The 26,138-nt window shown below is 41.9% G+C and overlaps 1 protein-coding gene across 1 annotated transcript; it reads right to left on the minus strand.

The window, feature by feature from the left end:
• Nucleotides 1–1,683: 1,683 nt before the first annotated feature.
• LOC147894329 (plastocyanin-like) lies at nucleotides 1,684–2,400 on the minus strand. The gene has a single exon (XM_087384338.1). It carries the CDS (start codon nucleotides 2,330–2,332, stop codon nucleotides 1,796–1,798), a length of 537 nt encoding a protein of 178 aa, XP_087240464.1. The 5' UTR covers nucleotides 2,333–2,400; the 3' UTR covers nucleotides 1,684–1,795.
• Between the last annotated feature and the right edge of the window lie 23,738 nt (nucleotides 2,401–26,138).

Here is a 26,138-nt window from a genome sequence, read left to right on the forward strand (position 1 = left end):
TGAGAACATTGTGAAAGTTTTTTCCCTACCATGCGCATTGTGATACTATCATCCCCTTAGCACTACCATCCTTGCTTTAGCCTACCATGACCCTCTTTCTAGTATCTCCATCAGAATTTTCAATGCATTTATTGCACAACTCCTCCCTAGCATCTTACCTCTAATACAAATAGCTAGCCAGCCCAAAGGATTGCAAGTGTCAATAGAAGACAACACCAATGAGCAATCAAATATGATTATCTCACCAAATTAAGAAGGCATTAAAATGACATGTAGCTAGTATTTACAACCTCGAGATAAGAATTAAGGGAACTTAACCAAAGGAGTAAAGGTAGTAGAAGACAAGTGTGATTGAGCACAATTCGTTCTTGGGAAAAAGGTGGAGTTATAATGAGAGCTTTAACACTTCATTGGAAAAACAAAATGTCAAAGGAACTATATAATCTCCTCCCCTCCACTTTTTAACATTGCACGATCATCATATTTCCAATTTTACTAGGATTTTACCTTACTCAATATTAGCATATTCCACATTAAGCTGCTGTCATATCCTACATAGTAACTATCTTACTGGATTTTTCCCATAGGTTTGACTGTGTTGTCATATCCCCACCTTACAGCTTCAACTAGACTATACTTCAACTGGCGTTAAGACCATCTCCATCACCTTCAATCTTAGCAAGGATATAAACTAACCAAGAGAATTTTGGCCTGGATAAATCTTCTTCATCTTGAAAGGGCAATGGTTGAGTCACGAGTGTACTCCAAATTATGAGTTAGCATAACATAATCTCTGTTAATTGAGACATTAGCATCAACTACATCATCATTGTTTCCATCTGCCGGGGCAGCTATGACACCTCAGGAGATTCCACCAAATCCGCTATTAGCCACAACCACTATCTGAGGGAGCCTATGATGAGATGTACAAACATAAACCACACCTGGAGCAAATCAACCCTACGTACCTGAAAAACCATCTACGAGTCTGTATACTACCGCAATTTTTGCGACTTTTGCCACTCATAAGCTAAAAAGCTTTCTATCGTAAAGCTCCAATTTAAAGAGGCATTTTGGGGGTAGGCTTGCCCATTTAAGAGGAAAAAGGTATTTTAACTTCGAAGTAACTACTAGATGTTAACTACTGTCTCAATTTTTGCTATTTACTACTTTATCAAAAATATATTCCAACACTTACAAGAACAGTGTCCCATATTCCCAGGGCGCTCTTCAATGCGTATATCAAACATAACTGCTTGTAACCGCACGGTACTAACAAAGAATAGCACATTTGCTACTGAAGTCACGACGAACAAAAGAGAACGTACCACACCCGATGGAACGAGACAGTGACACTGGCACTGCCAGAAATACAGCCTTTAATCTTCATTCAAACCAGACTATAGGGATTACAACAGTGAGCAATGCATATATAGACAATTACAAATAAACTCGATAACATTCACTAACATTATTTCTACCAGAGCAATTACTGATAGATTCTCCTTATACCACAGGAAAGAGTGTATTTAAATGTAGAATATAGATTGAATAGTAAAGCAGGATGTAATGTCAGAGAAGAGACGACATGCTACAAATTACAGCTATCAGCTTCATTCAGAGCACAGGGAATGTAAATCCGATTTATACAAATGTTCACTCGATGAAGAGATACTGCAGAAATGACGATTAGAGCACCACTAAAATTGAAACAGCCATACTGAAATTGCCTGGAAGGCAATGACACTGACACGCTTCTGGCAGGCAAGACAATAGTTCCTAAGAACAAGCTTCCTCACTTAACCACGATGCTTCCCTTCATGTTGGCGGACTTGTGGGGAGTGCAGTAGAAAGAATAGCTGCCAGGGGTAGAGATCTTGGCAGTGAAAGTGTTCTCATCTTCAGTCAAGAGATCGTTTTCACCCATGGAGGCGGCAGCGAGCTCCTGGGCGACGGGGCCAGGGGTACCGGAAGGGATGTCGAAGACGACGTTGTGGCCGGTCTCACCGACGAGGGTGAAGACGATGGGTTCACCAGCGGCGACGGTGATGGAGTCGGGGTAGAATTTGAAGTTGCCAACTTCGTCGCCAACTTCGACTTTGGCAGCGAGGGCGGGGGAGGCGAGGAGGATGGAGGCGGTGGCAACGACGAGGGCGGAGGAGGCGGCTTTGGAAACGAAGTCAGGGAGGGAAGCGGAGGTGGAGAGAGCAGAAGAAGCTCGGAGGGGAGCGAGGGGGACGACAGGCGAGGGGGTGAGCTTGGAGGTGGTTTCTGAGGCTCGCAGGCCACAGAAAGAAGGCACTGAGAGGGATGTTGCAGTAAGGGAGGCCATTGTTTGCTTTGCTCTAAAAGTCACTACACATGAACTCAACACCAACTTTTCTACTCAAGAGATTGTTGCCAAATAGCTCTCCTAGCATTATCTTCCCTTTCTTTCTTATCCATAGCTCTCCCTCACATCTCCCTCCACGTGTCCCCCCCACCACCTCCCATTCGCCATCCCCTTTTATCCCCTTCCGTATGTTAATATATCTCTCTCCTCCTTTTTGTGCAGGGAGTTGCGGGCACTTTTACATACAAATATGGAGTCTTTTTGGTTCCAAACATCTTTGTTGGCCTGCCTTGGGGGTAGACATTTTGGCAAAGCAGAAATTGCCAAATTTTGTGTGTTTCATTTGCATGTGTTTCCTGTGCGATTATGTTTTTAATTTCGTGCCATCAGCTTTTTTACTCATCTCTGCTTTTCTTCAAGACCTCCTCGTCTATGCCTTGCTTTTCCGTCTTGTCTGACTGGCAAATTTCAATGGTAATTTGGTGGTAATGCCTCTCGCAATTGCAACTCTCTGTATATGTTGAAGTCATGCTCTACATGGTCCTCCCCTATTAGTATATCTCTGATGCTCCATTTTGCTCTAGAGGTTTCCACCTGTACATCGACAGGTTCTCTCGTGGCTTTATAGTAATTTAATCTATGTTTGGGACAACCTAAAATTGCATCAGCATTCATCCCAGTACAGGGAGGATGCCTCCCCTCTGCATCGAGAGTCAGCAAATTTGGCATGTGCATGTTGTTTTGAATATACTAACAATTTTGGCACAAGCTCCAAGTAAGAAATTGTTTTGGGAGGAGGATGACACAATGGAAATTGCAGATATAGAATCATGTTTTTTCTGCTCGAACTTCTTTATAATTTCCCTCCACGGTTCAAATTATGAGTAGGCTTTGTATGTCAAACTTAGCATTTCATAATTGGTGAGTTTAGAAAAACGGCTTCCCTAGGCAAACACATATTTTCCATTGTTTTGACTTGTAGCTTCATTTTGCAACTCTCCAAATATTATTTTGATTATACGAGTTTCGCTTTAGGGAGCCCTGCAGTTTCAGCTTACTCTTATATGGATAAGAGCGCATCCCCACCTACTCCAAAGTTAATGCCTTGAATTTATGCTTCCCCAAGCAAGCCCCCCAAGAAAAATTTGCTCAAGAATTTGCCAATCAAGAAGAGTTCACAACGATCTCTAAAGAATTCCTTTCAGAAAGTTGCGCCAGAGGCATATGCTCAAGGTACGTAGTTATGTTTGCTTTTGAATTGTTTGATTTGCTTTGTCTTGTTTTTTAATTTATTTTCCTTTTCTTTTCTAGTAGTGAAGAAACTTGTACAAGAGAACCCAGAGTATGGTAGTTTTAGATCCACAATCACAACTCATGTGCAACGAAAAGCTAAAGTAAAATATGAGAGGCAACTGGAGGACAAGGCACCTGCACCTAAAATCAATCTTAATGATGTTATTAACATTGACTCTAATTGAGTCAAAAGTTGATTTTCATATTGATTTTGGTTTTTTTTTAATTACATGTTTGTCCATAACCAAGACTACATAAGATGGTATGTCTTATTTTTGCTTAGTATTATGAAATTTGGTTTCTTTTGTATGTTAAAATGGAGTATTACTATTGAGTATATGAAGAAGAAGTGACATTGTTGTTTGCTAGTTTTTATACATTTAAAATGATTGTTGTCAATCAATTATAGTTGGACTTCTTAGAATAAGGTTTCCGTAGAAAGGAATGTTCAAACACGTTTTTGAAGAACGCAATAACATTAATGATGTAAGCAACTTGAGAAGTTTGCATCATAAGATTTTGCTTGAAATGAACATTTCTTTCTTATTTGGAAATCTTATCTTTACCCACATTTGTATTGATAGCCAGCAAACAACTTATGTGCAAAGAGGAGAATAATGAAGTGAATTCTTACAAAGCATGCAATGATGCTAACAACTTTGTACCCTCACCACACAATTCATGCATTACAAAAGCAATCATTCCATCAAAAGAAAATTTCGTGGGGGGGGGTAATTCATTGATCTCTTTAAGCATCACTCAATTATCCGATTATGCACCTCATAGATTTATTTTCAAAGGAAAACTTCTTTGCAAGTATGGTACTTACAAAGTCATTAATCCAAAGTACCCCACATTTTTGAAAGGAGACCTCGCTGACGAGTGTTGGAGTTGTTGAGAGGAAGAGAAAGAGGAGAGAGATGGACACAAGAGTTGTGTTGAGAGGAAGAGAAATAGGAGAGAGATGGAAGTCATTCTATTCATAGATCATAGGCATATATATAGTTGAGGTCTAGGCTGAGTTAGGGCAAGCTATATATAGCTCTAACACCCCCACTCAAACTAGGCCCTCTAGCTATGGATGAAAAAACCCTTGGGGAGTACAAGGGAAAAACCCAAGCCACTATATATATCTATGTGAAAATATATATACAAAGGATGGCCATATGCCAGTTTGAATGATACAGCGTAATGTTGGATGATACAGTGCAAATTGCATGTGGATAGTACAAAGCCATAAGACAAGCACTTGTCCATAGTACAGTGCAAATTATAGCATGATACACTACAAATCGCATGTGGATAGTACAAAGGCATAAGACAAGCACTTGTCCATAGTACAATGCAAAGTATAGGCACTATGTTTGGTGCATGATACAGTGCAAAGTATGTGTGGAAAATGGAAAAATCTACCTAGAAATGTCAACTTGTTTGACATAGTGATGATGTATAATCAGGGCTTGAGATCTCCAAGTTTGATGTTTGAGCTCTTCATATGACATAGTGATGATGCATAATCAGGGCTTGAGATCTTCAAGTTCGATGTTTGAGCTCTTCATCTGAATAGTAGAGCTTGTTGTCTCCAAGTTCAATCTGGTCAAACCTCCTCAAACCTTTATAATCATGCCTTGATGTTTTGCACAATTCATCCACCTAAACTGACCAATTTCATGCAGTGTATATGAACACAACAAATATTCAAGTATCCTTTTCTATTGTACCAAGGATGAATGTATGAGGAAATTGCTTTGGTCACTCCGAAGATGAGTATATTGGAGGGGCGATTTGAGATGTCGACAAAGCCAAGGCTGAAATGTCTCTTGCGTAGTGTAAGAAATCCATAGCAACAAAATAGGAAGGCCCATAAAGATCCAAATTTTAGATGTCCTCAAAGCCAGGGCTGAAATGTCACTTGCGTAGTGTAAGAAAGCCATAGCAACACAATAGGAAGGCCCATAAAGATCCTACAAATCAAGAACCAATAATCTAGAAACACAACGAGCATCCAGACATCCAGAAGTACCAAACAATTGGGCATCCCAGAAGTACCAAACAACTGGGCAGCTGGAAGTACCGAACAACCAAAAATACAACGAGCATAAGCCACGCACGTATGATAAGAGGCAAGCCAGTGTGGATTAGACACAGCTTACATAATCATAGGTGGAAATGAAATAACAACCTCTTCTCATTTGGAAGTACCGAACAACCAAAAATACAACGAGCATAAGCCACACACGTATGACAAGAGGCAAGCTAGTGTGGATTGGACATAGCTTACATAATCATAGCGGGAATGAAATAACAACCTCTTCACATCCGGAAGTACCGAACAACCGAGAAGACGAGCATCCAAGATTACAAAGAACATCCAGCAGTAACCAAGAAAATGGGCATCCGACAATAGTGATCACGTCCAAACAAGTACTCAATAGTAATCTATATGTGCCACATCCAAACAAGTACTTAATAATAATTCATATGTGCCATGTCCAAATGAGTACTCAAGAAGTAATCCATATGTGTTCATCTAAAAGACGTTGAATCTTTCCATGTACAAATGAGTATGCAATTTGACCTGAGATATGACCATGTCCAAATGAGTACTCAATAAGTAATCCATATGTATTCATCGTGAAAGCCAGATAAAGATGTGTCACATCCAAACGAGGACTCAACAATAATCCATGTACCATGTCTAGATGAGTACTCAAGTAGTTATCCATATGCCACATCCAAATGAGTACTCAAGCAATTAGCCATATGTGTTCATAAATATTATCACTTGAAAGACGTTGAACCTTGCCATGTCCAAATGAGTACGCAATAAGTAATCCATAGGTGCCACAGCCAAACAAGTACTCAATAAGTCAGCCATATGTGTTCATCGTGAAAGACATATAAGTATACCTCACCACATAAAGGGTGAAATAAAAGGGCAAAATAAAAGTATGCCTTGGTTGAAGATATAAGGTGAACCAATAAGTAAATACATACCATAAGTCATCAATAAGTTCATCGACAAAGAAGGAATGAACTGCTGGTCTAGCAAGACCTTCCATGCACTTGTAAATATAGATGCGTATGAAAAACAAAGTAGATGTACTCATCCTGTATGTATGCAATGTGCATTTAGTCTATTGGATTGTATCTAGGCACCTGTGCAAACTTGCATGTAGTCAGAGACACAATTGAGTGTGATGAAAGAGAACATATGGTAAGAAAACAATACGTCTATGCTCAATAGATAATAGGATCTCGTATGCAAGAGAGAAAAGCAGATAGTATGGAGAATCAAAAATTTGATTACTGTAAAATTGATACAATAGATGGCACTGCCTCCCAGCCGTGCACTCATGTGTGAGAAGCTTCGATGGCGTGCTAGAAACAGTAGAGGATGGAGGCTGGATGCTAAGGAATCAAGGTTGCTGTAGCCAGTGATGATAATGGGCTTCACGAGCTTGCTCTTATATAGCCACCACTCATAGTCAGCTAGACCCAATTGGGTGATCGACCCAATCCACCCAAAACGGCCAACCGGGGGTCGGTCCCGAAATAGGCCACCGACCACACGATAGAACCGTGGTGCAAAATAGAGCAACTGACCTACAGACTCTGTTCGGCCCAGAGCCATCCGAGATCATCAAGGGCTCCAAACGGGCCCGCAACTCGAGAGTGGGCTGCCCCAGGAAATGCTCCGTCTAGCCTCAGTGCGGTCAGTCATGGGATACCTTCCCGCACTTGCATGTAGCCTAGTTGGCAGTGTGCCAACTCTATCTGAAGCCGCCCAGCCATCAGGCCACACATGGCCCCCATCTGGTGTCCAAACTAGGACCTACTAGATAATGGAGCTACTCAAATGCCTTCTCCTCATATGGGGGGCTTACAAGTAGAGTTAGCTAGTTCCCACGTAGTTACATGAGAGTGGAGCATTGATATCTAACACCCCCCCTTAATGTCCACCCGCAAGTGAACTTACTTTTTCGGCCCAATGCCAAGTCGATGAAGATGCCTCTCCAGCAAGTCTCTTCCAAGAGCCTTCGAGAAGATGTCTGCAGCATTCTCTGTAGTCAAACAGTACACCAAGTCGACCTCTCCATCCATGATGAGCTCACGTACAAAGTGATATTGAATCTCAATGTGTTTTGTGCGAGCGTGGAACACAAGGTTCTTTGCAATTGCCATGCAACTCTGATTGTCACATGATAACTGTGTAGGCTTGTTCTGCACTGCACCCATGTCCCCCAAAATCCTCCTCAACCACACTGCCTCACAAGAAGCAAAACATGCTGATTTGTACTCATCCTCGGTAGAAGAAAGAGCAACTATAGGTTGCTTCTTGCTGACCCATGACACAGCTCTAGATCCAAGTGAGAAATGGAAACCCTTTGCCTCTTCGCTGTAGCCCAAGAAAATACATTTTCGGCTCTTTGGTTCCCATTTGGGCCTGTTAGCATCAGGGACATGCACAAAACAGTCACATCCAAAAACTCTAAAATGTGCAGCTGAAGGTTTCTTACCAGAAAAGGCCTGTAGTGGAGTCATCCCATTCACAGCTTTTGTGTAGCTACAATTCAGAATGTAAACTGCCGTGTTACATGCTTCAGCCCAGAAAGCCTTTGGCAAATCTTTCCCTTTCATCATACTCCTGCCCATTTCGTAGATGACATGCATCTTGCGCTCTGCTACTCCATTTTTCTGTGATGTATGTGGCGAGGGTTTCTGCCTCTTGATCCAGTGACTTTTACAGTAACTTTTGAATTCACTTGATGTGAACTCACCACCTCTATCTTATCTCAACTTCTTCACCTTCCTCCTCATTTCTTTCTCGACCATTACATGCCATTCTTTAAACTTACTAAAAGCCTCATCTTTAGTCTTTAGGAAGTATATCCATATCCTTCTACTGTAGTCGTCGATCAGCATCATGAAGTAGTAGGAACCACCCAAAGCTTCCATCTCCATCCTTCCGCAAAGGTCCGTGTGAACGAGCTCTAGAGGAGCTTTTGCCCTACTGGCCTCTTTAGGAAAGGGCTGCCGATGCTGCTTGCCCATCATGCAAGTTTCACATACATCGGGCACATCTGTAATTTCTGGTAGGTCTGCAATCATTCCACTTTTATGCATCTCCTTTAAAGAACTAAAGTTTAGATGACCAAACATCTCATGATACAGCTTAGTGTTGCTCACATTGGCTCGAGCACTGAAAGCTAAGAGTTTATAAATGTTGTTGTGCCGTGTACCTTTACCAATGACCTTCCCTTGAAGATCCAAAATCTGTGCGCCATTCTTATCGAATTGAACTTTGAGGTCCCGATCCGTGATCGCAGAAATGGACAAGTTTCTCTTGATATCTAGCACATAAAGAACATTGGACATCTGTTTTACAACTCCATCTGACTTGAGAGCAATCGTACCTTATCCTTTTGCTGGACATTTTGCATCATTGTCGACTGCTACCAGGATGTCACTCCCTATCGGCTGTAGAGAGGTGTACCAATCCTTCCAACTGGTCATGTGGCGTGATGTACCACTGTCAATAATCCAAGGTTCATTTGAAGGTACATGAACTGCCTCCATGCAAATCTCCTCAATTGCTACGAACAGCTCTACTAGTACTGCCTGCGCGCTGTTGCTGGACTCTTTCTTTACTCCATTCTTCTCATCTGCAATCTTCTTCAGGCACTCATTCTGCTTGTGCCCTGCCTTGTTGCAATAGAAGCACTTGATATTCTTCTTTCTCTTTTTATCATTAGAAGAAGATGGGTTACCAGAGTCCTTACACTTACCTTTCTTTGATCTAGCCGAGAAAGCCGAATCTTCTCCAGTCCTCGTCTTTTGATGCATCTCCTCCTCATAAGCATTGCACTGAAATCCTCAAAGTTGAGGGGTAGATTTGTATTCTGTGTATTCAGCGCCATAACAAGACCGTCGTACTTTGGTGGGAGAATTTGTATGCACCTTCGTGCTAGATTCTCGGTGGTGATGGTGATGCCAATCGCAGTCATCTGATCGCGCAGATTCTTCACCCTGGTGATGAACTTCTCTGTCGGTTCAGACTCAGACAGTTTCTCGTTCGCGAGTTGAGTCTCCAGATTCTAAATTTGTGTCTGATTCGTGGTTTCGTACTGATTTTTCAAGACCGTCCATGCCTCCTCCGCTATCGTCACATGTTGAATTAACGCCATGACAGATTCACTTACACTGCAGACAATAGAACACAGCGCATCTGCATTTTTTCTTGTCCACACGAGGATCTCATCCGCAATTGGTACTATCTGTTGTGCTGCATTGGCCGGATTCGGGCTTTAGGTCCACCCCAATAGCAGTATCCCAAAGCTTGTATGCGCTTAGGATGGTCTTCATCTTAAACTTCCAGAGTGGATAGTTAGTGCTGTCCAACTTTCCGCTTTTGCCGAACGGTGGGATTCGCAGTCTTACAGGCTTGGGCCATCTCTCACAATCTGCTCACAAACAGAAACACACTACCAAATCTTCTTACTAGAGCCCAAGCTCTGATACCATGTAAGAAAACAATACAACGTCTGTGCTCAACAGATAACAAGATCTCGTATGCAAGAGAGAAAAGCAAATAGTATGGAGAATCAAAAATTTGATTACTGTAAAACTAATACAATAGATGGCGCTGCCTCCCAACCGTGTGCTCTTGTGAGAGAAGCTTCGATGGCATGTTGGAAACATTAGAGGACGGAGGCTGGATGCTAAAGAACCAAGGTTACTGTAGCCCGTGATGATTATGGGCTTCACGGGCTTGCTCTTATATAGCCACCAGTCGTAGTCGATTAGACCCAATTGGGTGACTGACCTAGTTCGCCCAAAACAGCCAACTAGGGGTCGGTCCCAAAATAGGCCACCGACCACACAATAGAACCGGTTCGGCCCACAGCCATCTGGGATCATCTGGGGCTCCAAACAAGCCCTGCAACCCGAGAGTGGTCTACCCCAGGAAATGCTCCGCCTACCCTCAGTGCGGTCAGTCATGGGATGCCTTCTTGCACTTGCATGTAGCCTAGTTGGCAGTGTGCCAACTCTATCCACCCATCAGGCCACACATGGCCCCCATCTGGTGTCCAAACCAGGACCTATCAGATAACCGAGCTACTCAAATGCCTTCTCCTCATATGGGGGGCTTACAAGTAGAGTTAGCTGGTTCCTGCTTAGTTACACGAGAGTGGAGCATTGATATCTAACACTCAAAACCTATGATCAAGTAGTCGAAACGATAAGAAAGAACGTTCTATGAATGGTTGCATTGTCAGATTGATTAAATCATGTCGCTTTCTCCTCACAGTCACGCTAGAGCATAGCCAGGACTTGATATCATGTTGAGAGGAAGAGAAAGAGGAGAGAGATGGACACAAGAGTTGCTCCCAAGGAAGTGATTCTATTCATAGATCATAGCATTAGGGAAATTTGGAGCTCATTTTGGGACCCTCTAAGGACTTCCCTTGAGAATATTCTCTCAAAAAAGGGGGGTGGATAATTTTTTGCAGATTAGCTCAAAACTTGTCAGACTTGGCAGTTTTAGAACCTACTCTTTGAGGGCTTTCCAATGATATATACCATGATGGGGTTTGGATATGGGAATGGAAAGATACATGGAAGATTCCTTTCTTATAGGAGAATATTCACGTTACGTGAAAATCCCCCTTTTTTGAGAGAATATTCTCAAGGGAAGTCCTTAGAGGGCCCCAAAATGAGCTCCAAATTTCCCTAATGCCTATAAGCATATATATAGTTGAGGACTAGGCTGAGTTAGGGCAAGCTATATATAGCCTAACAGGAGTCACACAGTAACATTACTCATTCCAACTGCTTACATTCATTAATTTGTGAATTTCTTGCAAGTTGGAGAGTTTTACAGAATAGAGGGGGCAAGCATTGTGCCAAGAGGCATAACCGAAGGTGGAACTTCAAAGTTCTCCTTGCTTCTTGATGCTACTACATGCATCATTAGAGGTGATCCTTTTGATGGCAACGTTTGCTTGCTACCTGATCATTTGTTGTGCACATATGGGCCATGGGCTATGGAGATGATCAACTTCAACAAATACTCCATTGTTGCAAATGTTATGGGAACAATTGCCATTGTCATAATTAAAGTTGCAAGTGATGAGGGCATGGGTGACCAAATCATTGTTGCCGAGATAGACCACAAGATGATGAAGATAGACCTGTTGTATTTTCCCTATATTTGTGAGGTGTTTGCTACATGTTGACATTAAAAAAGGCTTGTATTCCTTCCACTTGTACTTCCAAGAAATTGCAACTTTTGCTACATTGAATTGGTTTTAAAAGAGTTTAAACATGAATGTGATGAACTCCTCCAACAAAAACAATTGGCAGAGAACTTTGGTTTCACTCTTTCAAATTTAATTAATACAAATGTTGTCATGTGTCTCCTACATTTTTTTCCAAAACTTACATATGAACAACTCCTTCTTGAAAACCATATTTGACAACATTATGTGTGCAAGGGAAACATCAAATACTCCATGGCACATGCTTGCTTCAATTTGCAAAGAGTTCTCGTTGACGATTGAGAGCATCCAAAATCCATTTCTTAATTCCACATCATCTTGTGCATTAGTTGTGGACATTCTTCAACGTTTTCACACAATATTTGGACATGTTTAGCTCTATTCATGTTTTTCACACAATATTTGGGTCATGCTTTGCTCTTTAAAAAAACTAAAAGAGACAAGAACAAGAAGAGTAATACATACAATTTGTTGTTAAATGAGTCAAGCAATCCTTGCACAATTACTCCATTGATTCATTTACATGAGAAGTGTGCATATAACATATGGTCTTGCAAAGATTACTTGCTTCTATAAGGACTTGTAAGTCAAAATCCTACCCTTCTTGCTAGAGTCATATACTCTTTATATACAAATGTTTGTTCAGAACTTCACCACACAATGCGAGAAATCATTAGCAAAGTGTATAAGTTACATGCAATTGTTCTACAACCTATTACCTCCGCTGCAATTTCAATTCCACCAACACAAATTTCTACACTTCACAATGAAATTCAGGCCTGAAGAGAAAAAGAAATCACATTTCATACGAACAACAATACTTCAAAAAAGTGTTGGGCACTCCAAGTTTTCCATGCATATGTTGTGGTTCATTAAAATTCCGAAGTAAGATGAGGAAGATAAAGGCAGAAATGGTGATATTTCTTCAAACCAATGGAATAAATGTAGCAACCACATGATCATTGGATAAGCTCTTATGTATACTTTGCTATAAAGATGTCAAGAATAAAAAGATTCCTTTTAGTATCTTCAAAGAACATGCAAATGGTTCAGAAAACAAAATTCACAAGTAATCTCGATGATATTGAGGCACCCTTAGTATTGATTAGAATACCTTTCGCCCAAATTCATGAGTTGTCATACAAAGGTCAATATGGACTTCATGGGAGTGTTGTCAATGTATTTGCTGACTTTCATAGAGCACAACAAGTGCTGCTAAGGTTCTTAATTGATCAAGATACAGTTGCTCACTACAAGGCACAAGCCGTTTTTCGAAGGAAAAACTAACCTTTTTTACACTAAAAAGATTTTTTTTGATGGGCGCAAAGGTCGATATTTACGTCGCTATTAGCATTGGAAAAGAACTGTCGCTATATAAGCATCACTATATAGCGACTCTAGTTAACGTTGCTATATAGCAACACTGGTCAAGCATTGCTATATAGCGACGCTTAATAGAAACTTAAAAAAAACATTAGTGGGGCTAAATAGGGACATAGCAAGCCCTGTTTTGGCACACTAATGTTTTTTTTTTAGTAATTACAAAAGAATGTTGTTTGTTACAAAATTTTGCTTGTGAAAGGGGTGATACAAAATCGCTCAAACGAGTCAAGAGACAGAAGCATATACATGCTGAAGATATACAACATTGTTTGTTACAAAATTACCCTTTCGAAAAGGGTGATACAAAATCAGTCAAATGAGTCGACATACAAAAGCATATACATGCCAAAGTATATACAAACTACTACTAATACTACTACTACTACTGCTCATCCGAATCGTCGAAGCTGTGTAAGCCAAATCCCTTATCATCACCGCTCACCTCCATTGATTGGACGTTCAAGCTTGTACCGTCAAGCTTGTACCGTAAGAGTGAAACCATATTAATTGGAAATTAGATTGGAACTTAAAGAATAAAACAAATTAAAAAGTGAGATTACAAGTAGGAGTAGACTTATACCGTGCAAGAAACCACCTCAGCCAAATCGACTATTGCTCCCCGCACCTCCTGCTCAATAAACCATGGCTTCGCTCCTATGCAAAATGCGCATCGCATCTCTTTGTCTGAGGGAAGGCGACCCATTGCATCTTTTTGTGGGCCCAATTTACAAGAGTTAGATAAAGTGCATGCAATATGTAATAAAACAAGTAGAATAATAAATTAAATGAGAAGAAGTAGACTTACCACCCATACCTCGAATGCCAACCATCCGCCTGCACCAAAGTGCGAAGTACCTATGGAGTCCAGCTATCTCCTTGTAGCCCTCCTCTGACTCTCAAAATTTTTGGGATGGTCCCTATACTACTTCTTGAAAAACTTCTGGTCAACTTTGTCTGTCGAGCTGGGTTTAGCCTTCCCCTTTTCGATGGAAGTATGCAAGGTTGACCTATGATGCTTCAAGACTAAACACATGCGCTCTCGCATGAAATCCTCATTGAACTCCCAATTTGGGAGGTTAGGGTATTGTCTTTTTAATTCATCGATGACTGCCTTCTTCTTTTTGTCATCTTGGTACCACCAATCAGTAGCTATGTCGCTCTTGAAATGGTGGCTCATCAACTACCTCATGGTGGCTAGCACTTCTGAGCCCTTTTTACTTTCTATTATCTCTCCAGCCTTAGTGATTTCATAGGACAGGTCCTCGTGTGGGAAAGGAGGAGTCATGGAAGTGGCAGAACTAGCATGAGTGGTGTTACTGCGAGTGCTTATGGAGCGAGGAGTAGCAGAGGGAGTGGGAGAGGGCAAGGGACCTGACTGGTACTAGGTCTCATGACCAAGTGGAGACCTGTAGGGATGTGAGTGTGTTGACTCGTCTAGATCTCCCAAGTCAACACATCATCCTCGACCCTTCCTACTCTTCCTTTCCTTATGATGGGTACACCCACGTGATGACCCCACAGTCGGGGGCTAAAGGGGACGGCTGTTGAGTAGGTCCAGTCGTCGGTGTAGGAGAAGGAAGAGCTGAGGTCCTTTGGGATAATAGAGAGAAGAATCTTGCTACCTCCGCTTTGCTCATCTGTGCGACAAACTCGTCGGGACACCATGGGCTACTAGCAAAGGAGTTCCCCGAGGGGTAGTTGCAAAGCTACGTCCAAGAGGAGTCGAGCTAGGGGTAGGCCCTTGAGGAGTTGCCTAAGTGGAATCAAAGTCCTTTGGAGAGTAGATATCATGATGTCTCCTCCTACGAGGGTTTTCGTACTCATCGGATGTGCGATGTGATCCCATGTCTAATTTGGGGGGATTGGACAAACGTAGACACAAACACGAAGACAAAAAATAAAAAACAAGAGCAAGTAAGAAGCGAAAACACAATTAATTACTTAAGACAATTATGAAATTCAAACTCAAGAAATTATGGAAAGACAATTAATCACTTGTGAAGATTATGAAATGACATCAATGCAAAAAGGAAAAATATGAAAGGACAATTATTTACTTAAGACAATTATGGAAAGCCAATTTTGAAATGACAAATATTTATGAAAGACAAGTGGAATCCAAGAAGATTTTCATATATAAAAAATATCGCCAAAAGTATGTATATAAAAAATATATGTCTCCAAAAGTATGCTTAATAAAAGTTTGTCTCCAACAGAGACATTCTCCAAAAATGCCAAAATGGTGGAGGTCTACTGCTCTTCATCACTGTTCGCGGCACTTTTCTCCTCTGAGCCGCTAGGAGGGTCACTGGGGACCTCATCCTCCACTTCTTCTAATATGCAGTCATGCTCTTCAGCGATTATGTACTCGCAATCCATGAAGGCCTCCACACAATCCATTATGCCCTTTACACAATCATATTTGGTGCTCCAGTGGTCGTGGCGGTCTCTCCAAAACCTACGAAGATCCCAAAGGTTGTGTCGTGCATTCCTCAATCGCCCCTGCTCCACTACCCTTCAGCTTGGACGCCACCCAAGCGCACACACTTGGACGTTGTACTTCACCCAGTCGCTCTTTTGCGCAATCTTCTCTTTTATATGAGTTAGCGAAGAAGCTATGTCTATAATCCGTGTGACATGGGGAACTGGGTTGGGGTTTAGGGAGGACACCCATGGGTGAGGGCATGGTTGTTCCACTTAGAATCTATTTGAAAAAAAAAGAACTAAATATGGCTAAGGAGCAAAAGCAAAAAGAACCAAATACAGCTAAGGAGAAGGAAATAAGCATAAGCATAAGCATAAGAAGAGGGGGAAATAAGAAAAGAGTGGAAAAAAGAGAGGGGAAAAGAAGAGGAAGAGAGAAAGAGAGGGGAAAAGAGAAGGAAAAAGAAGAGAAGGAAGCAATTGAAAGAGAGGAAGAGAGAAGACAGGATGAAAGAGTAGAAGGAAAAGAGGGGAAGAGAGAAAGCATATGCATGGGCATATGAGCATATGCTCATGCATGGAAAGAGAAGAAAAAAGAGAGGGGAAAAGAAGAAAAGCATAAGCATATGTAAATGCAAGAGAAGGAAAAGAGGAGAAAAAAGAGCATATGCATATGCATATGAAAAGAGAGAAAAAGAGATGAAAGAGAGGGAGAAAGAGAGGGAAAAAGAAGAGAAAGCATGTGCTTATGCTTATGCATGAGCATATGAGCAGCTGCTCATGCATCTACTTTAGCATATGAGCATATGCTTATGAAAAGAGAGAAAAGAGGATGAAAGAGGGGAAAATAAGAAAAGAGAAGGAAACGAGAAGGAAAGAGGATGAAAGAGGGGAAAAGAGAGGGAAAAAGAGAGGGGAAATTTTAGAAAAGAGAGAAAAAAATAGAAAAAGAGAGAAAGCATATGCTTATGCTTATGCATGAACATATGAGAATATGCTCATGCATAAGCATAAGCATATGAGCATATGCCCATGCATGAGCATAAGCACAGGCAAATGCATACGCTTATGAAAAGAGAGAAATGAGGATGAAAGAGAGGAAATAAGAGATGGGAAAAGAAGAAAAAAGAAGAGGGGAAAATAAGAAAAGAGAGGAAAAAGGAGAAAAAGAGAGAAAGCATATGCTTATGCTTATGCATGAGCATATGAGCATATGCTCATGCATAAGCATAGGCAAATGCATATGCTTATGAAAAGAAGAGAAAGGAGGATGAAAGAGAGGAAATAAGAGAGGGGAAAAGAAGAGAAGGAAGAGAAAGAAAGAGGGGAAGAGAGAAAGAAAAAAGAGAGGGGAAAAGAAGAAAAGAGGAAAAAAGAGAAAAAGAGAGAAAGCATATGCTTATGCTTATGCATGAGCATATGAGCATATGCTCATGCATAAGCATAAGCATAGGCAAATGCATACACTTATGAAAAGAGAGAAAACAGGAAGAGGATGAAAGAGAGGAAGAGAGAAGAAAAAAAAGAGGGGAAAAGAAGAAAAGAGAGGAGAAAAAGAGAGGGAGAAAAAAGAGAGGGAGAAAAGAGAAGAGAGAAAGCATAAGCATATAAGCATATAAGCATAAGCATACGCAAAAGAGAGGAAAAGAAAGGTGAGGAAGAAGAGGAAATGAGAGAGGGAGGGAAAGAGGGGGGAAAGAGGGAGGAAAAGAGGAAAAGAAGGGAAGAAGAGGGAATAAGAGAAGAGAGGGGAAGAGAGGGTTCCTACGCCCATCACTGTAGCTAGTGCTTAAGGCACTAGATATAGGCCAATGCAAATAACGGAAATAAAAAAATGAACATAGAGGAAGCACTTTCTTACTTGGAAAAGTCCCACTTGGTGTTTCGTGGACTGGCCCTACAAAAGAGAGGAAACATACCATTTTTGAGATAACTAGTTAGAGGAAGGAGGAGTTTGGAGAAGTAACTTTCCAAAGGGATTGGATTGAGGGGACAAGCATAAGCCTAAAAACAAGGAGAAAGCACGAAAGAACTTGGAAATATCCACTTGCAATGCCTTCGTGTGCTTCACTAAGGATTGGCATGATTTCATGTGACATCACACATCTCCTTAAAACCTGGTCCTTGCCCATCTTGTATAGTTGTCCTGCAATGAGTTGATAGGGTGCAACTTTTAGAATTAGTTTCCTAGCATCCACAGCTTTTATTTCAAAATGTGGTCTTCCTGCCATTAAGTACCCAATGATGTCTGCACACCAATCAGGCATAGCATCTATTTGAAATAATGTGGCATCTAGTAGGTCATCTTCTATCCCTTCTGGCTCTTCTCCTGTCCTCAATCGTGACATGTGATCGGCAATGAAATGTTGAGCTCCTTTTCTCACCACGATTTTGAAATTGAATTCTTGTAGCAGTAGAAGCCATCGAGTGATTCGGCATGTGGTACATGGCCGATTCACAAGATATAATAAGGCTTGATGATCTGTATAGAAGATAAAGTCAGTAGCCAATAGATAGTGTCAAAATTTCTTCACGCTATAGATCATTGCCAATGCTTCACTTTCTGTTGTGGTGTAATTCACCTCCGCATCATTTAGTTGTCTGCTTGCAAAGTATACTAGGTAGTCTTTGTTGTGTTTGCTAGGTTGACATAACACACCCCCTACTACATAATTGGACCCATCAGTATGTACATGAAAGTCTATGTCCCAATTTGGTGCCATTAGAACAGGGGCTATGATCAATCTCCACTTGAGGGTTTCGAATGCTTGTTCACATTCGTCTGTCCAGATGAAGTTGACTAGGAGCTTATATAGGGGTCTTGCAATCATGGCATACCTTAGTATGAATCTTCTATAGTATCTGACATGTCCCATGAAGACTTGAATTCCCTTGGCATTTAGCGGGGGGGGGGAGTTCCATGATGATCTTCATTTTTTCCATGTCAGTTGCAATCCCATGTTGAGAGACTATGTGTCACAAGACTACTCCGTGTGTGACCAAGAATTGGCATTTTAGAGGATTCAAAGAGATTCCATACTCCCTGCATTTTTTAAGGACTTCTTCAAGGCATTTCAAGTGATCCTTTTTTCCCGAGTGTACGCACAAGTCATCGAGGAAGACTTGTAGGAACTTGTTGAGAAATTCCTTGAAGGCGGTGTACATTATCCTTTGAAAAGTAGATGGGGCATTGCATAATCTAAATGGTATGACTCTATATGCAAAAATGCCCCATTCTGTGGCAAACGCTGTCTTTGCTTGATCTTGAGGTGCAATTTGTACTTGGTTGTACCCACTGAACCAATCTAAGAAGCTATACACTTCAAATCCTACTACCCTTTCTAAAACTATTTCAGTTAATGGTAGGGGATAATGATCTCTAATTGTTGCTGCATTGACGTTCTTGAGATTCACACATATTCTAAGCTTCTTGTTTTTCTTAGGAACAATCACAATTGGTGACACCCAATCGGTATGCTCGATCTCATAAATGAAACCAGCCTCTAGTAATTTTTCTAGTTCTTCATAGACATGGGTGCCATACTTGGGATTTGTCCTATAAGGTCCACATACCTTTGGTTTGGACCCTTCTATTATTGGTATGGTATGTACTACAACTTCTGGGGAAATCCCTTTCATTTCTTTTAAGGACCAAGCCATGTATTCTCTATATTCCATTAGCACTGCTTTCAATTCTTTTTCTTCTTCTAGAGTGAGATGTTCACCGATGTATACCGGCTTTTCTTCTACTCCATCCAAGGCAAGATTCAGTTTCCTTGTCTTGGCTAGTCCTTCATAAACTGGGGTATCCTCAATATTCTCTGTTTCTTTGAGCTCTAATTCCCTGACTGGCCTAGGAATTACTATTGTTGCTTCTCCTCTAGTGCAGTTTTTGAAGTAATCGAGAGCTTCCCTTAGGCCTTCATGGCACTTTGAGGTGCTTGCTTGGCTGCTAGCTCCATTGGAATATATTTGGTCCAATTCACCTGTGTTCCCTTGTTCTTCTTTTTTGTTACTATTCACCTTTTCACTCTTCATTCTCACATTGGGTTTGAACTTTCAAAGCTTTTTGCTTTGTTGGACCAGTGATGGATTTTCAATAGGAGTCGCACTCCCAAGGAGTGGTTCTTCGGCCATACAAACACCTTCAAGCCCTTCAAGATCTTATTTAAAATTTGGGGACTCAGGTGCTTTTGTGGGCTTAGTCAAGTACAATTCTACCACTCTTGTCTGCATTCTTTCAAATTCATTGAAATGCTCTATCTTGGCCTTGTGGCATTGTACACCCTCCTTTTTCCTGGACCGGTTGCTATTGGATAGTGCTGGAGGGTCGAGCTTGGGATATTCTATGGCCATGAGTGCCTATAGGATTGCCAAGTCATTGTCAAATACTTGACCTTCCAAGGTTGCATTATCAGCTTCTATTTCCATATCCCACTCTTTGTCGGCACCGTAGCCTTCTATTATGGACTCTTCAGGGTCACTGTCCCATTCGACGCTTGTTATGAAGATGCATTTCCACTACTTCTGATTGATCATCCTAGATTGGTGCCTCTAGTTGTATCATTTGGGCATCCACATCTGGCAATATTAGATGTGTTGCTTTACAATTATCTATTGTAGCCGTCTGTATCCAATTATTGATGTCACTTTGTGTATCCCCTTCTATGGGCTTTTGTGCATTGGTAGGTACAGGGGATGCATGACTAGTGGCTATAGTGGAAGAAGTGTCTTCAACATTTCTAGGAATAGTGGGTTTTATTTCCCATGTTCCCATATTATCTTGACAACAGTTTCTCTATTTTGGATAATGATCCTATCGGTGACCCAATCATGGAGTACTGACACTTCCCGAAGCCATGGCCTTCCCAACAAGATCTAGTATGTTGTGGCACCCTTGGGAAGATCCAAGATAGTAAACTGGAGCGTGAATCTTACTCTAGCAATTTTTGTTGACACATTGTCAACAATACCCAATGGCTTCATTTTCATGTGGTCAACTATGCGGATGTTAAATGTGGCCTTCTGCATTGGAGGTAGGGCCCATTCTTCATATAGCTCTCTTGCCAAAATGTCTGCCATCCACTATTGCCAGGTATTGACCAAAGGCTTTATGCTCCAGCGGGATGGTTACATTTTTTATGTCATCCCGAGCACCAAATTTTACCAAAATTACCTTTTCCTCTTCTTCAGGTGGGGGGAAGTATTGTGAAGATTCGATCCATCCCTTGAAACTTTCCCACATTGTAGGGCAATTTCTTAGTAAGGTCCCAATTGGCATTGTGACTGGGCAGCTTATCAAGCTTGCTAGTGCGGTGCCATCCAATTGGGGATGTTTTGCATGTTGCTCTATTACCTCTTGGAAGTTGGGATCAATCACTGTGTCAATGCTGGAAGTTGATGGTGCTCTGAGCTCTACTGCTGCCATCCTGTCTACCTCAATTTTTTCTTGTTCTTGTTGAATCCATTGCTTCAAGGCTTGGTAGCATGTCTTTTTAGTTTCAACATTGGGGTATGCTTCCTTGGCTCCTTGGGTGGCACTTCTGGTGGATGTGCTAGGCATGGTCTCATTGTGTTGTGGGATTGGCATGGCTTCTTTTGCCAGAGGGCTCTTTGCTTTTTGAGCGGAAAGGAGTTTTGGCCACGCTGCTTCTTTCTGTTGTCTTGTTATGATCAAGACCGGCTGTGACACCACACTTTGTGCTACCACACTGTGATTTTCCACACTTCCGTGGTTGGTTGAGGCTTTGTTCTTAGTGGGCAACCCATGCAAGCATGCCCAACTCCACATTCCCTACACACAGGTTGGAATGAAGTGGGGTTACCCTTGTGTGGGTATTCTGCTATGCGGTGTTTTTCTCCACAACCAAAACGCTTGATGGGTGTTCGATATGTGGTGGGCCTTACTTGATTAGCATACAATGGGATTAGTCCTTCGGCACCATCCATGTAATACATAGGGTATTTTGTTTCATACTCGTAGTGAGGTTCCAGCTCTTTCGTTTGTAGGTGTTGCTCCAAAACTACTGGAGCAAGATTGGGAGCCCGTGGATATTGAGGATTGGGATTCCTCATTAGTTGAGGCACTTGTGTTCTCACCGAGAGTGGGTTGAGACGTGGCACTTGTGCATTAGGTGCCATTCCCGGTTGTCTGTACACTGGGATTTGCGGTGGTTGTTGGTATGTTGAGAGTTCACGCTCAACATCACATGATCATATGTGCATAGCACTAACCTTATAGAGTGCTATAAAGGAAAGGGTTAGATCCCCTAACCCTAACCCTAAATGGGTTTGTATATATTCTATTTTTTCAACTAAATCTAGTGTACAGTTAGTCATTTGTGGTTTGCTCTCTAGCTGTGCCCTCTCTCCTCATCTCCACTCTTCTCCTCTCCCCTCTTCATATTTTGTCATGGTATCAGAGCTCCCTTGCCTTTCGCTAAGGCATTGCGATCCTTGAGAGTGTGAGAGAGATTGTGAGATTGAGAGTTCTCTTGAGTGTTCTCTGTGAGAGTCCACTTCCAGTGAGAGATCTTCATCCATCCATTTGAGAGAAAATTTCCATCATTCCTTAAGAGATTTTCGTTCATCGCTTGAGTTCTTTGTGAGGATTTCCATTGTGAGATAGATTGAGAGTTGTCCATTGAGAGCAATAGAGAGAGATCTTTGGAGGTTCTTAGAAAATTCAGTGAGAAAGAGAGATTTTTGCTGAGCGATTCATCTCTGAGATAGATTTCAGTTTGCACTTTATGTGAGAGAGCCTTTGCTTCTACCCTTAGTCTCGACTCTCCAGTGGCTAAAGAGAGCTTCTACAGTGCATCTACAAGCTTCATCACGCTCCAAAACTCCACTGCAGACTAGAGGCCACTCATGACATTAGAGAGGTTCCTAAGGCAAAGACTCCTACGAGTTTCAACCTTCAGCACGTAATGCATCCAAGGCTTTTGCTCCAAGGCCACCTCCCTACTCACATTGACTCACTTGCTCGCAGCTTCCAAACAAGCTATGTCTCCAACAAGAGCGACTCACAGGCTTCCTACAATTAAAGGCAACTTTAGTGAGATGCTCCAAGAGCCTCCAATCGACAACATCGACTCCATCAGCAATCTCAAAAGGGCTCTACACTGTAACAGCTGACTACCCGACTACATTTGCAGGCTACCTCCTAGCAAGGCGATGCCCGTGACACTGCTCATGCAATCGCAGTTGGCTTGTAGGCACTTCCATCCTATAATGAGACGTCAACCCAAGAGTTCTCCACTTCTCCAACTACTCCAACTCAAGTCCATGCCTATAACGAGCAACAACAAACGACCGGTGACTCCTATGTGGCTTACTCGATTGCCTCTAGCATAGTCTCTGTTCTTCAAGGCCAGCCCACCGATGGCTCCTTAGCACAACACCTGAAGCAGTGGCTTCCTCATCCATCCACACAGCCACGGCCCTCCTACAAAAGCGAGGCGAGCAACCATAGCGCCATCGACCAGCAGCTCCATAGCTAAGCCTTCCAAAGTCGTCGCCAATAGCATCCGCCAGCTACGCTATAGCTCATCTATGCGCAGCAACGAGGCTCCAGCCTCCCACTAGTCGACTCTAAGAGCTCAGAAGGAGAAGATGACAGAATCTTGAAGATTCCGTCAGAATCATCAGAGATTATAGTCCTCCGTGTAATGCCACGTGGCATCTCACACTCAACCCAACCTTATCCTAAGGTCATCCTCAAGCTTGGTCACCAAACTACCACGTGGCACTCTATCTACCACGTCAGCCTCACTTGCCATGTCAGCAGTCTCTCACATTTACCACATCATCAGCTTATCCATTGCCACATCAGCAAGTGCCATGTCAGCCTTACCTACCACGTGTCAGTCCACATCGTCATCTTATCTGGTTAAGTTAACTCGGGTACCGTAACCTGGTTAGAGAGTGGATAAGGTTGGTTAACTTAACCATAGGTCAAGTTTACCATGGGTCAATGAACCATGGTTAAGCGACCTTAACTCAATCCTTATCTGCCACCTCAGCAATGCCACCTCAGTCAATGCCACCTCAGCTGTCCAATCAGCACTGACCTCTGCAGGCACACACAGTGCTCTACAATCACTTCATGTGACCACTTCTGCCACCTCAGCACAGGCTTCACAGGCACACCTCTTGCTAGGCACAGTGCCACATCATCACTGCATGTGACTCATAGTGATACATCATCATTGAGCACCATTTGCACTCCTTTTGCCCCTCCACCTAAATCAAGTCGTATCTCTTGATCCAAGAAGAATTTGAGGGCGCTCCAAAAAGGAAAGTCGCTTGTTTTTTTGTACTCTATGCACTCGTCACATCACGCACATATTTTGGCACAAGTTGCACTCACATTTTAGCCTCACCAACAAAACCACTTCCTTCACACACATTTGCCTCTACATCGACACATCTGACCCAGCACTTAAAAAGAATAAAAGAAAAGGAATTATTTGCTGTTCTTTCATCGATCGATGGTTGGTTTAGATCTAGATCAGAGTAGACTAGATCGCCATAGAGGGGACGCTTTGAATTTCCCCAAGTTGCCAATCTAAGCCATGCCCGAAATTCTCGACTAGTACCTACTCGGAGTCAGTCCATACGCTCACATACGGTTTCACATCATTACATTACCTGAAACCTTACGTTCATCAGTTCAGTGAGCAAACTTCAGAGTTCAGAGGCATTGCAGATTGATTTAGTGGGCAGATAGCATTTGATTTCACACACACATGCCACCATTGTAAAGCCTATTCGGCTATCTCACGGCATCGTGCACATCATTTCAGCCTTGTAAAGCCTCTTGGCTATTCCTAGCATCATTGCCACAAGCCTTGTAATACAGATCAGATTTTATATACTGCAGTTTTATCTTCACCGACGGTACAAAGATTTCACTTGGCATATTCAGTGTATTTGTAATTGATTCATACAGAGATCTTCACGACACTTTTGAGTACATTTCTTGCACCATGTCGACTAGCAACCTCAATCTGGAGGTATCTGCTAAGTTAGACAACTCCAATTACGGTACATGGAAATACCAAATGGAGACCACTCTTGTGCTTTAGGACAAATGGGAGTATGTCGATGGGTCTAAACCTAGACCATTGGATGACCAGTAGCTCTACTCCATCTATTGTCACATCACCAGCAACAGGATCTACATCTACACAAATAGTTTTTGCACTAGTAGCAGATCCTGCCATTGCCCAAGCTTAGGCAGAATGGGATAAGAAAGACAAGTATGCCTATCACGTGATCAAGCAGAATGTGCAAGATGTCATGCTAGGACAACTCAATATAGTCAAGACATTGAAAGAAGCATGGGATATGTTTGCAGCTCTCTACGAGTCCAAGAACACATCTAGGATTCTCACCCTGAGAAACCAAATCAACCAGAGTTTCCGCAACATCAGTGAAACCGGTCATGCTTATGTACTCCGCATTAAAGACTACAACAATCAACTTGCAATAGCAGGAGAGACTATGAACCCCGCAGAAATGGTTCAAGTAATGCTGAACGGACTAGGAGAGGGATATGAGAATCTAGTCCAGAGTATTGCCAACCAATGGCAAATTCCAACATTGGAAGAACTTCAGTTAGTTCTACTTGGTGAAGAACTCAGAACTCAGGCAATTCAAGCACGTAAAGGTCATTCTAATGATCAGGCATTCATAGCTTCAGACAGAAGCAGAGGCAAAGGTAGAGGTAGATCATACCAAAAAAGTGGTCATCATCATCAGCAACAAAATCAAAATCAGCATCAGCATCAACATCATCCTCAGCAACATTAGAATCAGCAAAGAGAAAATCATTCCAATCGAGAAAGATTCCAAGGACGAGGGAATGCATCCACCAATGTGTCAAACATTCAATGCAACTACTGTCACAAGTTTGGACATTATGAAAGAGAATGCCGCAAGAAGCAGTACGACCAAGGCGATCAATTCAGCACTAATCGAGGGAATTCTCGAGGCAGAGGAAATCATCACGGTGGACATTCTAGTCACAGTCATTTTGCAAATGAACATGGAAATATGTTTCTTGCAAGCGAGAAATTGCATCAGACTGATACAGTGTACCTAGACACTGATTTCAATCCCAAAGAGGATTTCAGCTATCAAGTTGACCAAGTGGAACAGGATCCTTGGTACATCGACAACAGTGCATCATCTCATATGACAAATCATCAGGAATGGTTCACAGAAATGAAGCCATTAGAAGGACAGAAAAATGTCATCTACACAACAGACGATACACCGATGTTACAAAAGGATTAGTAAAAAATGTGCTCTATGTTCCGAAGCTCAGCAAGAACCAACTATGCTCTAATAACTACCATCATGGCTACAAAAGGATTAGTCAAAGAGCATTACATGACTAATCCCTATGAACAATTTCA

This window comes from Dipteris shenzhenensis, chromosome 14, assembly GCF_047967505.1.
Source record: "Dipteris shenzhenensis isolate YYH24624 ecotype China chromosome 14, Dip_SZ_1.0, whole genome shotgun sequence".
NCBI lineage: Eukaryota > Viridiplantae > Streptophyta > Polypodiopsida > Gleicheniales > Dipteridaceae > Dipteris > Dipteris shenzhenensis.

Coding starts and splice junctions, on each gene's coding strand:
- LOC147894329 (XM_087384338.1), bottom strand. CDS start 2,332: ATGGCCTCCCTTACTGCAACATCCCTCTCAGTGCCTTCTTTCTGTGGC.